Source organism: Suricata suricatta, chromosome 12, assembly GCF_006229205.1.
Source record: "Suricata suricatta isolate VVHF042 chromosome 12, meerkat_22Aug2017_6uvM2_HiC, whole genome shotgun sequence".
NCBI classification, from domain to species: Eukaryota; Metazoa; Chordata; class Mammalia; order Carnivora; family Herpestidae; genus Suricata; species Suricata suricatta.
This window is the reverse complement of record NC_043711.1, coordinates 13872882-13888785: the sequence shown is the minus strand read 5'-3', so window position 1 is coordinate 13888785 and position 15904 is coordinate 13872882. Positions and strand designations below refer to the sequence as shown.

The 15904-nt window shown below is 60.8% G+C and overlaps 2 protein-coding genes across 2 annotated transcripts in view; one reads left to right on the top strand and one right to left on the bottom strand.

Annotated features, from left to right (window-relative positions):
• Window positions 1–858: 858 nt before the first annotated feature.
• COMP (cartilage oligomeric matrix protein) lies at window positions 859–8229 on the top strand. The gene is made up of 19 exons (XM_029916952.1): window positions 859–937; window positions 1158–1243; window positions 1640–1691; window positions 2145–2314; window positions 2974–3111; window positions 3352–3426; window positions 3522–3680; window positions 3783–3887; window positions 3975–4082; window positions 4288–4447; window positions 4971–5089; window positions 5294–5346; window positions 5450–5631; window positions 5787–5965; window positions 6076–6124; window positions 6439–6635; window positions 7270–7442; window positions 7823–7962; window positions 8038–8229. Exons 1-19 carry the CDS (start codon window positions 859–861, stop codon window positions 8082–8084), a joined length of 2271 nt encoding a protein of 756 aa, XP_029772812.1. The 3' UTR covers window positions 8085–8229.
• Window positions 8230–8657: 428 nt separating this feature from the next.
• The window catches only part of CRTC1 (CREB regulated transcription coactivator 1), a 66540-nt gene continuing 59293 nt past the window's right edge, over window positions 8658–15904 (bottom strand). Inside the window, exons 14-15 of the mRNA XM_029917859.1 lie at window positions 15657–15837; window positions 8658–14326 (exon numbers count right to left, since the gene is read on the bottom strand). Coding sequence (XP_029773719.1) covers window positions 14115–14326; window positions 15657–15837 — 393 coding nt within the window. The 3' untranslated portion in view covers window positions 8658–14114. The remainder of the gene's footprint in view (window positions 14327–15656; window positions 15838–15904) is intronic.

Here is a 15904-nt window from a genome sequence, read left to right as displayed (position 1 = left end):
GTCTCCACAAACAGAATCCCTGGCCACCCCCTCAGACCTCCTCCAGCTGGGGCCCTTTAATTTGCGCACTCCCCTGCTGGGGATGGACACACACAGCCCATTACACCGACTGGGAAACTGAGTGGGATCCTGGCCAGGTTGCCCCCACCTCTAACTCATCGACCCCAGAACCACAAAGAGGGAAGACCAAAAAGGCGGGGGGGGGGGGGCAGGCACTTGACTTCTAGACCTGGGTCTAGACCTCTAGTCCTGGGCAGGGACCCTGAGAGTCCCTGTTCTCACTTGACGCCCCCCCATTTTCCTGTAATAATAATAATCATTAACAATGATACTTATTACCTCCATTGTGCAGGGAAGAAAACAGGCACAGAGTGTTGTCATTTGCCCCATTTTGAAGCAAGTGAAGAGGGAGTGGAGGGCCAGTCAGCCTGACTTAGGGCAGAGTCGGGGTGGGGGTCCTAACTTTTTGCCTCTCCTGTTTCCCTAGGCATGAACTGAGGGGAGCGGCCATGAGGGTTGGTTGGTACTCAGCTATGTCCCAATCTTGGCATACAGCACCCAATAAATAAGTGAGAGAGAGGGCCAGAGGGTGGTCCCACCTGACTCTCTGCCCCACTGACCCCTACCCCGGCTCCCCGTGACTCAGTTTCCCCGCCGTGTCCGGGTTCAGCAACACCGGGCGGGGCCTCCTCGAACGCAGAGGCCAGCGCCATCTGTTTACCTTGCGGCTGGACTCTGGGCAGGGCCGCGGGTGGGCCGTCCCCGGAGCCGGCTCAGCCGTCCGGATAAATACGCCCCGCGGGCCTCGTGGGCAGCAGAGAGCGAGCTGCAGTCCAGCTCCCCGCCGCCGCCGCCGCCATGGTTCCTGCCGCCGCCTGCGTTCTCCTGCTCACCCTGGCAGCCCTCCGTGCATCCGGCCAGGGCCAGATACAGATAGGTAAGCCACCCCCTCCCCCACGCGTGGCTTTGACCCCCAACCGTACCGGAGGACCCGTGAGGCCTGGGGTTGCGGCTCCTTGGGGCTCAGGGACTGTTCATGGGGCGTACAGGGCGGACGCTCAAGAAATGAGGGAGTCCCTAGGCCCTGCCACGGTGAGGACTGGTGTGGCGGGGGTCCCCAAACCCCGACGCCCCACCAGCGTCCCCTGTCGACGCAGGTGCAGATCTGGGCCCTCAGATGCTTCGGGAACTTCAGGAAACCAACGCGGCTCTGCAGGACGTGCGGGAGCTGTTGCGACAGCAGGTGCGGACCGGAGTGGGAGGACGGGGGGTGCGAGGGAGGGGAGTGAGGCCTGGAAGAGGAGGAGGGGAGGGGGGTGGGAGAAAGAGGTGCTGGTGGAGATGGAAAGGGTCTTGGGTACCAAGATCCGGGGAGGAAGTTGGAGAAAAGAGGGAGAAGGGAGTCCCAGAGGTAGAAGGTTTCGCAGGAGATGGCAGGGGTCTGTGAGGGGGGGAAAGGGGAGTCCCAAGGAAGGAGGAGAGGTGCTGGGAGGATAGAGAATCCGAGGGGTGGAGGGAGGGCCCGAAGGGAGTGGGTGGGTCTGTGGGAAGGGAGTCTGGGCGAGGGGAGAGGAGACTCAAGGTTAGGAAGAGAGGTATGGGGCCTCGCTGACTACACCCCGTCCCCCGTGCACCGCAGGTCAAGGAGATCACGTTTCTGAAAAACACAGTGATGGAGTGTGACGCGTGCGGTGAGCACAGCTGGGGCGGCAGAGGCGCGGCAGGCGGGGGACCGAGAAGATATGGGGAGCAAAGACAGAGACAGAGAAGGAAAGACCGGGAGGAAAAGAGACCAGAAGAGACGGAGGCTGACAGATGGAGAGATTGGATGAGGGTCGGAGAAAGACGAACAAGGAGGGGAGACAGAGACTATGGGAAAGGAGAGGGGAACCTACGAAAAGAAGCAGGGACCGTTCGAGAGATGGAGGGAGATGCAGAGACGCTCAAGAAGCAGAAAACAGACGGGCGCGCAGATACAGAGAATGAAGAAACGCGGCCCGTCTGGGGCGGGGTCCGGGGCGGGGTCGCGCGGAAAGACTGGTACCTCGCCACGCCCCCAGGGGTGGCCCTCCAGGAAGGGGCGTGGTCCTGATAGACTCTGCCCCGGGGCGGGGCCCTGACCAGCCCCACTTCACCACCCGCAGGGATGCAGCCAGCGCGCACCCCAGGTCTGAGCGTGCGGCCCCTTTCCCAGTGCGCGCCCGGCTTCTGCTACCCAGGCGTGGTTTGCACTCAGACGGCAAGCGGCGCGCGCTGTGGACCTTGCCCCGCGGGCTTCACTGGCAATGGCTCACACTGTGTCGACGTCAACGAGGTGCGCCCGTCCGCTACCCCACCGACGACCCCCCTAACGCCGGCCCCTACCTCCCCAACGATCTCTTCCCCCGCTGGAAGTGCTCACCCGGAGGAGTACCTCTTCACCTCCGGGGACGCACTTCCGGACGACCACCTTGACGCCGCGGGGGCGGGGTGCTCACCCCCACCACTTCCCTTACCACCAGGGACGCCGGTCCCGCCAACCCCCTCCGTCAGTAAAGTCCGCCCCGACTGCTCTTCTCCCGCAGAGAGCGGTCCGCCCCAAAGGTCCCCCTCACCTCCGGGGCTCGAAACCCCCAACGACCCTTCAACCACCGCGAGGAGCCCGCTCGGACCACCCTTCCGCCACCGTGCACCCACGCCCCGACGACCACTTCTCCCCTCTGATGGGGACGCGCGCCTTCACAATACCTGCCCCTGCCCTTGAGCACCCAGCCCACGGGCTCCCAAAAAGAGCCCCTCTCTCCGCCAGGACGCTCCCCTGCCGCCATCAAGGCGAAGTCGCGTCAGACCCCTGGGATGATGGCCTCTGCCCCCAAAGGCAGCCCCCCTCCAAGTGCTGGCTAATGGCCCTTGAATTTAATAAGTTCAAGCCCCCAAATCTCGAGGCGCCGCTCTGCGTCCTCTTCTGACTCTCCGTGGTCTTTCCTCCTCCAGTGCAACGCCCATCCCTGCTTCCCCCGCGTCCGCTGCGTCAACACTAGCCCCGGCTTCCGCTGCGAGGCTTGCCCGCCGGGGTTCAGCGGCCCCGCCCACGAGGGCGTGGGGCTGGCCTTCGCCAAGGCCAACAAGCAGGTGAGGGCCGTGGAGGGGTGGGCTTTAGCTGGGAACGGTCCGCTAGCCTTGCGGTTATTTTCCTGCCTCACTTCAGTGGGAAGGGGTGGGGCCCGAGCTCCGGCGTGTGTCCTCAGCGAGGTGGTTGAGGTTGGGGGAGGAATGTAGGGGAGAGGTAGGATGCAGAGGAGACGTGAACCGTGTGGGAGGTATAAGCGTTTCTCCGTGGGGGTGGTGACCTCTGCCCTCCCGGCCATCCAGGTTTGCACTGATATTAACGAATGTGAGACGGGACAGCATAACTGCGTTCCCAACTCCGTGTGCGTCAATACCCGGGTAAGGCGCGGTAAGAGTGGGGAAGGATCGAGACACCTGGGGGAGGGTGCGAGGTGGCAGGCAGCCCAAGCTCACTGCCCGCGGCCCGGGCCCAGGGCTCCTTCCAGTGCGGCCCATGCCAACCCGGCTTCGTGGGCGACCAAGCATCTGGCTGCCATCGGCGCTCCCAGCGCTTCTGCCCCGATGGCACGCCCAGCCCGTGCCACGAGAAGGCCGACTGCATCCTGGAACGCGATGGCTCGCGGTCGTGCGTGGTGAGTGCGGGCGAGCAGAAAGGAGCTTGGTTTGGATGTGAAGAGGCGGGGTGGGGTGGGTGGTGATCACGCCGGGGCACCTTCCCACTACCCCACCCGCAGTGCGCGGTTGGCTGGGCAGGCAACGGCCTCCTCTGCGGTCGAGACACGGATTTGGACGGCTTCCCCGACGAGAAGCTGCGGTGCCCTGAACGCCAGTGCCGCAAGGTGGGCGGGGTCTGAAGGGCGACAACTGCCGGGTGGTGGGTGGGGCTCCCTAGGCCCGCTCCTCACACCCGCTGTGCCCTCCCCTAGGACAACTGCGTGACGGTGCCCAACTCAGGGCAAGAGGACGTGGATCGCGACGGCATCGGAGACGCCTGCGACCCGGACGCAGATGGGGACGGGGTCCTAAACGAGCAGGTGGGGCCGAACGCCTGGGTCGAGGTTAGGCAAGGTGGGGGCGTGGCTTGGGTGAGGGACGTGGCCTCAGAGGATGTGGACTGTGGCATCAGGAGGGATGACGGCAGCTCTGCGGAGGAGGCGGGGCCTCGGAGCTGGGCTTTTCTGGGGCGTGACATTTGCCCCTCCAGGCCTGACGCCCACCCTAATCGGCCCTGTCCCCCAGGACAACTGTAAACTGGTGCGAAACCCAGACCAGCGCAATACGGACGGTGACAAGTGGGGTGATGCTTGCGACAACTGCCGGTCCCAGAAGAACGATGACCAAAAGGACACGGATCAGGATGGCAAAGGCGACGCCTGCGACGACGACATCGACGGCGACCGTGAGAGCAGAAGTGGGGAGGAGGGGAGAGCAGGCACCGAGGGGCGGGGCTTGCCTGAGGGCGGAGCTCCGCTTGTTTTGGAAGCTGCGGTGGATGAGCTCGCCCAGGGCTCCAGGGACCATGGACTATGCTCCTGGGACACGAAGCGAAGGGGGGAAAGGCAAGAACATTTGGAGGAGGGGAAGGCGGGCCCTGTGTCGGATGCTGCAAGGGAGTAAGTAGTTGAACAGAGACGTGAGCCTGCAGTTTAGGGCCAGGGACGTGCCAATTGTACTCCTGGGGACGGACACTCAGCATGGTGCATTCACAGTGCCAGCGGAGGGTTCAGCTGAGCTTCCTCTGTGAGTGACAACCAGTCCCTTCTCCATTAAGTCCATTAAATCCATTAAATCTCTGAGGCTTGGACCCGTGCCCCACTTGATTTAACCTAGTAGCTGCTGGGAGCCTGGAGAGGCATGGGACTATGTCCCAGGATTGCAGCTACCTTGCCGAAGTCAGCCTTGCACCCCCCTCCTTCTCGCAGGGGTCCGGAATACAGTGGACAACTGCCCAAGGGTGCCCAACTCAGACCAGAAGGACAGCGATGGTGATGGTGTAGGAGATGCCTGTGACAATTGCCCCCAGAAAAGCAACGCAGACCAGGTGAGTGCGGGCAGCACCCTAGCTGGGTCAGATCCCTGAGATGAGCTCCAGACTAGTTAAGGAGACTGAAGCCCAGTCTAAGCGTAGTGGGAGGGGCGGTGTTCCTTGGGGTCAGGAGGACCTTGGCTCTGGAACTCAGGGTTGGTGGGACGCTCCTGAATTCCTCTGCCTTGATCTCGGACTCCTGCATCTAACCTTCCCTAGAGTGATGTGGACCATGACTTTGTGGGAGACGCTTGTGACAGTGACCAAGACCAGTAAGGAGGCCATCTGAGGTGGGGGTGGGGACTGAGGGTGGGCGACCCCGACCCAGCCCTCTGGGAAATCTCACTGTCTCTCTGTCCCACCCACCAATTCTAGGGATGGGGATGGGCACCAGGACTCACGAGACAACTGCCCTACAGTACCAAATAGTGCCCAGCAGGATTCAGATCACGATGGCCAGGGTGACGCCTGCGACGACGATGACGACAACGATGGGGTCCCTGACAGTCGGGACAATTGCCGCCTGGTGCCCAACCCGAACCAGGAAGATGCAGACCGTAAGGGCAGGGGCCTGTGGTGGTTTTGAGGCTGGTGTGGAGAACCAGGCAGGTGTGGGCGGGGCTAGGATGTTGTGTGGGTGGGGCCTACAGCAGGTGTGGGCGTGACTAGGTCCTGGGCGGGGCTGGCGCTGACCCCACCACCGGTCTCTCAGGGGACGGAGTGGGCGACGCGTGCCAGGGCGACTTCGACGCAGACAAGGTGGTGGACAAGATTGATGTGTGTCCAGAGAACGCCGAGGTCACCCTCACTGACTTCCGGGCCTTCCAGACGGTCGTGCTGGACCCCGAAGGCGACGCTCAGATAGATCCTAACTGGGTGGTGCTCAACCAGGTTGGGACCTGGCCCGTTGGAAGGTGGTGGGATTGGGTCCTAAACTGGGGGTGGGGGGATCGAGGACCCACTCAGCTGACCTGAGGCCCTTCTTCCGTTGACCCCATCAGGGTATGGAGATCGTGCAGACGATGAACAGCGACCCTGGCCTGGCTGTGGGTGAGACAAGAAGGGTCCAGGTCTCGTAGCTTGCTGGGTAGGGGGCGGGGCCAAGGGCGGGTCTGAAGTTAGGAAAGGCGGAGCCAGATTGGGTCTGGGCTCAGGGGTCCAACAGTTCTGGACTCTGAAGGAGCCTGGCCTGAGGCATGTCACAGGCAGGGGCTCAGAGATGTGGTCATGGCTGAACTTGGCCGGTAGGAATGGGGCGGTATGTGAGTGGGGATCTGGGCCTAGGGGCAAGTTGGACTACCGAGGGGTGGTGGGTGGGTAGGGCCCCAGTGGGGAGAGCCCCACTGCTTCCTTCTCTTCCCCAGGTTACACGGCCTTCAATGGTGTGGACTTCGAAGGCACGTTCCACGTGAACACGGTCACGGATGATGACTACGCAGGCTTCATCTTTGGCTACCAGGACAGCTCCAGCTTTTATGTGGTCATGTGGAAGCAGATGGAGCAGACCTATTGGCAGGCGAATCCTTTCCGTGCAGTGGCTGAACCTGGCATTCAGCTCAAGGTGTCTGTGGCCCTACCTGACCTCTCACAGTCCCTGAGCTCCCTAGGAGGCCCCAAATCCTCCCAAGGACTCCCAAACCCTTTACAGCCCCCTAGCGTCATTCTGTGGACGTCAGAGTCCTCCCAGCCCCCCTCCTGGATTCCTACAGGTCCTCAAACACTCCCCTAGGGCGCCCAAACTTCCTTTGGGCCCCAAAACCTCCTGGAGCCCAAAACTTCCCCTCAGGTTCCAAATCTTCCTGCAGAACTCCTAGACCCCAGTAAGTCACTGAAACCCTCCAGCAAATTCCCCAAATCCTGTAGGACCCAGTTTATCCCATGGACACCACAAACTTTCTGTAGGTCACTGAGCCATCTCACAGACCCCTCCAAATCCTCTCAGACTCCAAATCTGTCCACGGACTCCCAAATCCTCACATGACCTCCCAGACCACCCCTGCCCTCCCCACCCCACCTGCAAATCTCCATGTGGCCCCCAAGATGGCTTCCTTGCAGGTATCCCATCCAGGCAGCCTGGGGCCTCCCACCACTGCCAAGATCTGAGGCTCCCCTCCTGTCTCACCAGGCAAGATCTGGAGGGCTCCAGTAGCCTGTGCAGTCTCTGACTCTATTCCCCTGTCCCTGGGCATGGCCAGGCTGTGAAGTCTTCCACAGGCCCTGGGGAGCATCTGCGGAATGCACTCTGGCACACCGGGGACACAGCATCACAGGTGCGGCTCCTGTGGAAGGACCCCCGCAACGTGGGCTGGAAGGACAAGACGTCCTACCGCTGGTTCCTGCAGCACCGGCCTCAAGTGGGCTACATCAGGTGGGGACCTGGGCCCTTGCCAATGGACCAGAAGTCTGTTCACTGGCTGCTGGAAGTTCAGGCAGCCTCAGTCCCCTTACCTGGAAAATGGGAATGATATTGGCTCTGGAACATGACACTTCTCCTAGGATGCAGGACCCAGCAGGTCCTCAGATAGAAGGTGGGGTCCTACTCACTCTGTTTCTCAGTCCGCATTCTGCACCGCCAGGAAGCCCATCCTCTCACAGGGAAGCTGAGGCTCAGGTCAGAAGCCCCAGCTCCCCTGAGAGTGGCCCAGGCAGGGGGGACTCGGGGCTTCTACTCCCAGAGAGGAGGGGACCCATCTTCCAGGGCAGAGGCCTAGCCCAGGGCACCACCTCACTGCCCCATCCTTCCCACAGAGTGCGCTTCTACGAGGGCCCTGAGCTGGTGGCTGACAGCAACGTGATCCTGGACACGACCATGCGGGGCGGCCGCCTGGGGGTCTTCTGCTTCTCCCAAGAGAACATCATCTGGGCCAATCTGCGCTACCGCTGCAATGGTGAGGGGAGAGCCCTGCTGGGGGGGCATCCTGCCCAGCTTCACCCCCTCTGACTCGCTTGCCCTTTCCCCATAGACACCATCCCCGAGGACTACGAGACTCAGAGGCTGCTGCAGGCCTAGGGATGGGCGTGGGGACCCATTGCTGGAAGATGGCCACCCTCAGGGGTGCCCTCACTGCTCCATGTGCCCGGCTCTGAGGATGGCTGGCCTGGGGGAGGGGAGGCGGAGGGACTCGGAGAGGACAAAATAAAGTGTGTGTGGTGGACTGGCTGGCTGTGGTCTCTGCTTCAGGGAGATTGTGGGGTGGCGCCTCCGAGGAAAGGCTGGGCCAGGGATCCCAGACCTGCTAAGGACTAACCCCCTGTCCTGACCAGCTAGGGCCCAGCAGCCTGACGAGGACTGTCCAACCCTGACTGGGGAGGCCCCAGGTCTGCTGCCACATCCTACCCACTTGAGGTCACAGGGCTGGACCCCCACCATTGAGTGCCTCCCCCAAAAACCTGGGGTCCTTCCCTTTCTAAGCAAAATGCCCAACTAGCTGGCTAGGGGTAGGGATGAGGGGCTCAAACCTGTGTGTCCATGTTCATGTGTGTGTGTGGGAGGGGGCCTGTGTGTGACTCCCACCTGACATGCCCTGCTGGCCCATGTTCCATCCCCAGTGTGGGGGCAGGGGCAGGAAAAAAGGAGAGGAGGCAGGGACGAAAACATTGGATTTTTATTATGTCTCATTACAAAGGATGCAAAGGTACAAAGACAAAAGCGTCCACGCCAGAGAGGATGGGCAGGGGCCGGCCGAGTGCGCCCTGAGCCGCCCGCCCCCACCCACCGTGGGCACCCAACCCACGGCCCACGTGACATCCACAGCAGAGTGTACATGCTGGGGTCGGGGACAGAGCCAGCCTGGGGACAGCAGGACACAGGTGGAGCAGGGCTTGGACCGGCAGATTTGCATATATCAGTGGTGCCGCCCAGCCCCTTGGGGGGCAGTTTCCTATATGGGGGGGCACAGTGGGGCCAGTGGACCTTGGCTGCCAAAGCCCTCCCTCTCAGGGACTGGTGGCAAAGGCCACAGCTGTGTTCACTTGTCTCGAGTGGACAAGAGGTCAGAAGTGATGGGCTAGGATGGGCTGAGCATTCAATGGCCCGAAAGTCCAGAGCCCTGTGGGATGCGGGCAACACCACGCCCTGCATGTGCCACTTGGGATGGGGTGGCATCTTGGGATGGGGTGTTGAAGGCTGGCCAAGAGGGCAGAAGGTGGAGGGAGCTACCTGGAGCCAGCATCACTCTGATGCCCAGACCTTAGCCCCCACTCTGCCAGGGAGGACCCTGAGGGCCAAGACCCATGGGTCTGAGCCAGCAACCTGAGGGAAACTGAAGCCCAGGTCACAAGGGTCTTTTTCACCACTACCCCCATGCTTTTGAGAGTATCCCAGCACCCAGGCCTAGGGATACAGGTTACCCCATCTTCCTCTCCTGGGAGTGGCCACGTCAGAGAGAATGGGTCTGTGGCCAGTTGCCTGTGGCTAAGGGTTATGAAAGGGGCCTGAGCCTCACCCAATCAGGAAACTTGGAGGCCAAAGGCCAAGAGAAACCAAGAGAGTCAGCTCAGGCTGAGATTGGCTGGGCAGGGCCTGATGGAGGAGTGTACCCCCAGTAACACACTGAGACCCCCAGGAAGTGGGGGCACAGGTTCCAAGGAGACAGGGGCAGAATGAGACCTAGCTGCCCACTCACCCCAGGCAGGCCTCCGGCAGTGGGTGGGGGAAGCACATAGTCCTCCCCACAGCTCTGCCAGCCAAGTGGGAAGGTGGCCACAGCTCACTTACTCGGAGCACCACCTGCAGGGGTAATGGGGTCAAGATGAGAGGCACTGGATACCCTTGACCTTGTGGCCCCCATACCCTACCCCCACAATGGGAGCCTCTGTGGCCTCTAACTACAGCTCCGTCAGAGCCCAGTGAGGGTGGTGGGTGCTGCTGCAGCTTTGTCAAGACTGGGGATGGGGAGTGGAGGGCTCCCCCATACCTCCAGGCCTTACCACACCCAGCCTGTCCCTAGGAGAGGGGTGCTTTCTTTGGAAATGCAGAAAAGCCGGAATCCAGATGGGGCTGGGAGTTTGGAAGGATGTTTGGTTATGAACCAGCTCAGGGTTGGCTGAGATGTGGAGGTCTGGGGAGGGGGGCTCATTCACACGTGTCCTCAGCTGCCCTGGGGGCCCCTCTAAGGACAGTCCCTTGTGGGGGCTCACTGGGCCCAGGATGCTGGATGGTGGGGAAGGCAGCCTCTGCAGCTGGAGCCCCATTCAGCCCCCAAAGACCTGGGACCTGCTCCTGTCCTGACTGATCAGGCCACAGCTAGCACCTGGCATGCAGCCCACAAACTGGACACCCACTCCTGGACATACAGATGGACGTGGAGGCTCTCGCCCTCCATGTGAGGGTCTTGTAGTGTTTGATGTCCATCCTCAGCCACCCCACTATGACACATGGGCCTCCCAACTGGGCCCAGCTGGCTAGGCAGCCTCCGGGGAGCTCAGCCAGCCCAAGAAATCATGCCAAACACACAGACATCAGAACCCTTCTTTCCTAGCCCCCCAAACCCACAAGTACACAAGAGCAGAAAGGCTGCAAAGGCCAGCCTGAGCGCCTTAGGACCCCTGCGCTCAGTGCACACCCTTGGGGCAGGCAGGTGGCTAGAAGCCAGCAGGGAGGGTTGGGTGGAGGTGCTGCTGGGGAAAGAGCCCCAAGCCCACACGGCGGCCATCCGCCCAGGCCTTGCTAGTCCCAGGGAGTCCTATGGACAGCAATGGCAGGGGGGACTGGACCCACCACAATTAGGGCCGCTTTTTCTCTGGCTTGTCCCCCACAGGAGAGTGTAGAGTTTTTGGATACGGTCAGCTGTGGCCCCTAAATTTGGCTAAAAGGTCAACTTGCCCTGAGCTTTCCACTGAGGGTCTCAGGGCCCCTTGTCCCGCCCCCACCGCTTCCGGCCCAGAAGTGTGTCAGAAGGAATGAGGTGGGGGGGCGGGGGATGCGGGATGCCCCGAAGAGCGCTGCCTATTTTCTCCCTGGTAAGGACACAGTGGGGACGGAGGTTGGCATGGGTGCCTGTGACAGGGAACATGATCCCGACAAGACCCCTTCTGCTCCCCCACATCAGCCCTGGACACTGTGTGCGGGGGGTGACTTTGATGGGTGGGGTTTCAGGGGGCAGGGGCATAAACCCACTTCTCTGAAGGACACAGAGAGGGGCTGACCCCGGGCTTTTCTTTGGCCCACAAGCCTCTGTGGGGTAATTAACTTCTTGCCCTGGGGGCTTGGGGGACACAGGGTAAACTGAGGCAGGCGGGAACACACTGTTCGGCTTGTGTTCCTGGGGCAGAAGTTTGCACAGCCTAGGGGACTAAAATCAGGAGCACTCGGGGGCAGCGGCGGGGGGACAGACAGGCCTGGCCTCTGACTCCACGTGGGCCGAGCGTCCAGGCCCGTCCAGAACAAGTGCGCAAGGACACAGGCAGCAGGCGGGTCTATATACAATATTCAGGGGCCTCAGCCCATCCCTCATGGCGCAGTTCGTCTAAAATCACAGTATTTTCACATCACAAGTCAAAGGGCTGGTTCCCCTAGGCTGTCCTGTTTCAGGAAGTCTTGGCAATTCAAGAATATTTAGTAGAGAAGCAATATTTAAGAAATAAACAAAATCCCCTGTTGCAAACCTCAGGAGGCCTGCCCAGACCCAGGCAGGGGTGTGAACCCTTTGAAGACACAGGGATGCCTGGCCACTGGCTCCTGGCTGGGACCCCCTTCCTGGGAAAACTGCACCTATGCCCCTCATGAGCCGAAGTGGCCCTGGAAATACAATGTGGCCTGTGCCCCTGGCCAAAGGGATGCCGGAAGCAGGCTGCAGGGGTGGACGCCCTCCCTCTGCTGCCCGTCTGCACTGAGAACCGGGCGCCAGGCAGACGGAAAGTATGGGCTGACAAGGCTCTCACGTGGGGTCCACGATGCCTTGGTTGAAAATTGCATCCAGGAAGGTTGCTTATAATTTTATTAAGGCCATTTTTTAAAAAGTTCTACATACAAGTCTAATGGTAATCAAACTCTTCTATGTACACGTAGTTTTCTTTAAAAAAAAAAAAAAGAAAGAAAGAAGGAAAAAAGTTTCAGTCTTTGCTCCCAGCCCTTGCCTCAGTAAGAGGCTGGGGCCTTGACCTGGACGGACTGACCCTGTGTCCCCTTGCCCAGATGAGGGCAGCAGGGGCCAAAAGACTGAGGAGGGGGCCTTCTTATACTGTGGCAGCCCAGTTGCTTAGCCATGTGCTAACGGCATGGCCCAGGAACAGGAGAGAGAGAGAAAGAGAGAGCGAGAGAGATGTCATTAGGATTAAATCTGGCTCCCACAGACAGAGGTGAGGGCTCTCACGACCCAGAGGCAGTGGCTGTGACGCCACAGAGAACCACACCGAGGAGAAGGTGCTGGCCTGGCCTGCAGGCCAAGGAGCTAGCAAGAGCTCCAGGCGAGGCCTTGGAGGGCTGCCACAGAAGTTCCTAGTTCAGAGCAGCTGACAGAAAACAAAGACAGCCCCGTCACCCCTCCCGGGGCCTGGAGGGCACAAGGACAGCCCCCAGCATGGAGGCCAAGCCCTGACGGTCACCTCGGCCTCCGGAGGCACTTCAAGAAGCACCTGGAAACCTGTTGCTACAACACACACTGCTCTTTGCCCCGAACCCAGCCCTGTTGGGAGGAGCCATGAAAAGGGTGGCTGAGGGGACAGATGTCAGCTGGCTCTCGGGGTGGGGGGCAAGGGGGCAGCCTCATCTCGGGGGGGTGTCAGGGCAGAGGGGCCGCAGCTATCACCACCTCGGGGTCTGGGACAGTCCTCCCTGGAGGACCAGCAGGCACCCCGAGGACCACCAGGATGGCCAGGCAGAGCTGTCTCCAAGAGACCTTTAATAAAAGCGTGGCTCCTTCCTGGAATTCCGCCTGCCATGTGGCTGGAGCGGAGGCACCTCTCGCCACCTCGAGCTTCTGCCAGAGACCCTGCTAGGCCCGATCCGCCCTCACTCAGCCCTTCCATTGAGATACCATGGGCCTTCGCGAAAATGGCCAGAGACACAGCTCAGATCCGGGCAGGCAGCAGACTGCTTCCAGTTAGCTTAAAAAATATATAACATGGGATTTCTGGAATAAAAACATGCTCTCAGGCAAGTATTGGATTGAAAAGTCAGCTACTTGTCTACAACCAAAGTGAAATATGAACCAAAAGAAACAAACAAACAACACAACAAATATGCCCTGGCCACCCCCTCCCCACCCCATTCTTTAAATAACAGTGACAGTGACCAAGGTACAGAAAAAGAAAAGATGAAAACAGGCTGAGAGATGAAAACAAACCCCGGAGATAAGCCCTGCTTCCACATGCATCCCCGGGAAGGCCCTTCCGTCCTGGCCGGGGCTTCACTTTCAGGGCAAAGGCGGCCATAGAGGGCTGGGGGTGGGCAAAGCAGAGCAAGGGTCCCGGGAAGAATTAGCTGCTTCACATGCTCTGTTCACACCTTTTGTGTTCTACCACCATGGGATGGATTCTGGCATTCTCTGAATGTGCTCAGAAATATAAAAGACAGCAGTCAAAATAGTGTTTATTTTGCTTTGTGTCTGCCCCTCTCTCTGGCGCCTTCTCCCCTTGGCAGGGCGGGGCTGGCTCTCTACCTAACCTCGGGCTGGGGGGTGGCGGGCGGGTCAGGGGACCAGGAACAAAGGAAGGCAGTGAGAGCTGGACAACAGTCGGAAAATGCACCTCAGCCCACCGCCGCCGTGGACCACAGCGCCCCCTCCAGGCCGGCGGCCCTGCCCAACACGCTTTCCGCATTTTACAGGGGGACGGCTCATGGCCCAGGGTGGGGGGCGAGAGAGCACGCGCAGGGAGGCTCCGCGGGGGTGACACGCGGCCTCCCGAGGGAGGTGGACAGCTGGGGGGCGGACGGGTGGGCAGGGGGCGCTTGGCGGCATTGCAAGCTCAGAATCACAAGCTCGGCCGTTTGCGAAGGACGGAGCGCGGCCGTCCCTGGGCTCAGGGAGACGCCGTCGGGACCACTGACCGGCGGGGTGATGGAGCCGGGGGCTGGGCGGCGAAGTGCCGGGTGTGCAGCTCACAGACGGTCCATCCGGAAGGTGTCCTCAGTGGCCGGGTCGGCCAGGACCATGTCGGGGTCGTTGAGCATGTGCAGTCCATCCAGGGTCAGGGGGTCAATCTTGAGTTCGTCCAGGGGAAACTGGTTGTCCGAGTCGAAGCTGACATCGCCGACCCCGGCCAGTGTGCTGGTCAGTTCTTTAGAGAGGCTGGGAGGGGACTCTCCTGTCACTGGAGCAGGGGGTAGGGGAACACAGGACAAACAAGTCTCAGCATGGCCCTGGCTCTCTGACCCCACGCCCTATGCCTCCACGGCCCCTGTCAATGCTCAGGGAAGAGGTGCCTGGGCCACACCAGGGGTGCTTACCTGGGAGGGTGGTGTCCTCTAGCGGACACTCTCAATGTCTAGGGACATTTTTAGTGGTCATGAGTAGAGAAAATGCGACTGGCATCAGGTGGGTGGAGACCAGGGATGCTGCTTAGCACAGGACGGCCCCACCACCCCAGAGAAAGGTCTCACCCCTCATTATCAGCAGTGCCAAGGCTGGGAAGCCCTGAGCTAAGAGCTAGGTCACAAACGTTTAGCATGACCTGGCAGGACCAGGGGTCTTTCCTGCTCTGCCATGTCCGCCACTGAGAAGCACGCGGGTGTGTACATGCCTGTGCACCAGGGACCCTCCCTGTAGGTTGGAGGGAAGCCTGAGTTCTCCCCAGAGAGACTGAGGTTCAAACCTAGGCTCTCTCACCTACTTGCAATGAGACCTTAGTCTCCCAATCTGAGAAAGGGGCATAAAAGTCTGTGGGCTACTGTGGCAATCACAGGGGCCTGATCCTTGTGTCTGAAGCTCCCACCCCCAGAGCATCTCCTGCAGACCACTGCTCACACCCCTGGGGTAGGGAGGAAGTGCTAGTCCTCGAGGGGCCCTGGTCATGGACTTCTCCATCCTGGACATGTCAGTGGGGCCACCGGGGGGGGGGGTGTCGCCCTCAATCCTGAGACAGTCCTGGCTTATAAGCAAATTGCTTTCTTCTTCAATAAAAGCCAGACCCTACAGGGTGGAGCAGAGGCAGCCAAGGGTGTGGGTTCGATGCCACATGGAGCAGGGACTTAGCATGTGCTCTGCGTGTCCCTAGAAGCCGGGGCGCCACGCTCAGGATGCTCCGGGCTGCTCATCGCTGTGTGACCTGCTGCATGTATATTGGCTGCATGGGACAAGCCCTGCCATGCAGGGCCTGCCCCCAGTCACCTGCAATTCCATGATTCTCAGCTAATGGGGCTCAGGGACCTGGGATGCAGATGCACAGCTGTGCGAGTGACTGGCTCTGTCCTGTTCTTGCTCTGAGCATGAGACACGGGCAGCCTGGTTCAGGGTCCAGTGTGTGCCCCTGAATCAAGGTTGGTGAGGTCTGGGCTCCTTTGGCCCAGGCCCGTCACTACTCATCCCGCAGGGCAGGGGTGCCATCTCTCCCGGGGATGGAGCCTCTCGCAGCTGCCAGCCCCCACGGTGACACTCTGTTCAAGACAACACCCCCCCAGGACGCCACACACTGGTGGCCTCACCTGTGAGGATGATGTTGGGGATGCTGCTGTGGCTGGGGTACCCCAGTGGCTGTGTGTCGGGCAGGCTCCCGTGGCTGCCGGTGAGGCCCATCATGGCCGCCTGCGAGTAGTTGAGCGTCGAGCCCGGGCTGTACAGGCTGCTGGAGCTGATGGCGTTCTCCATCATGTTGAACTGCTCGAGCTGCCAGGGAGAGCACACAGGCGTGAGGCCGGCCCTGCTGAGTGCCTGGCTATTGCCGGCTGGCCAG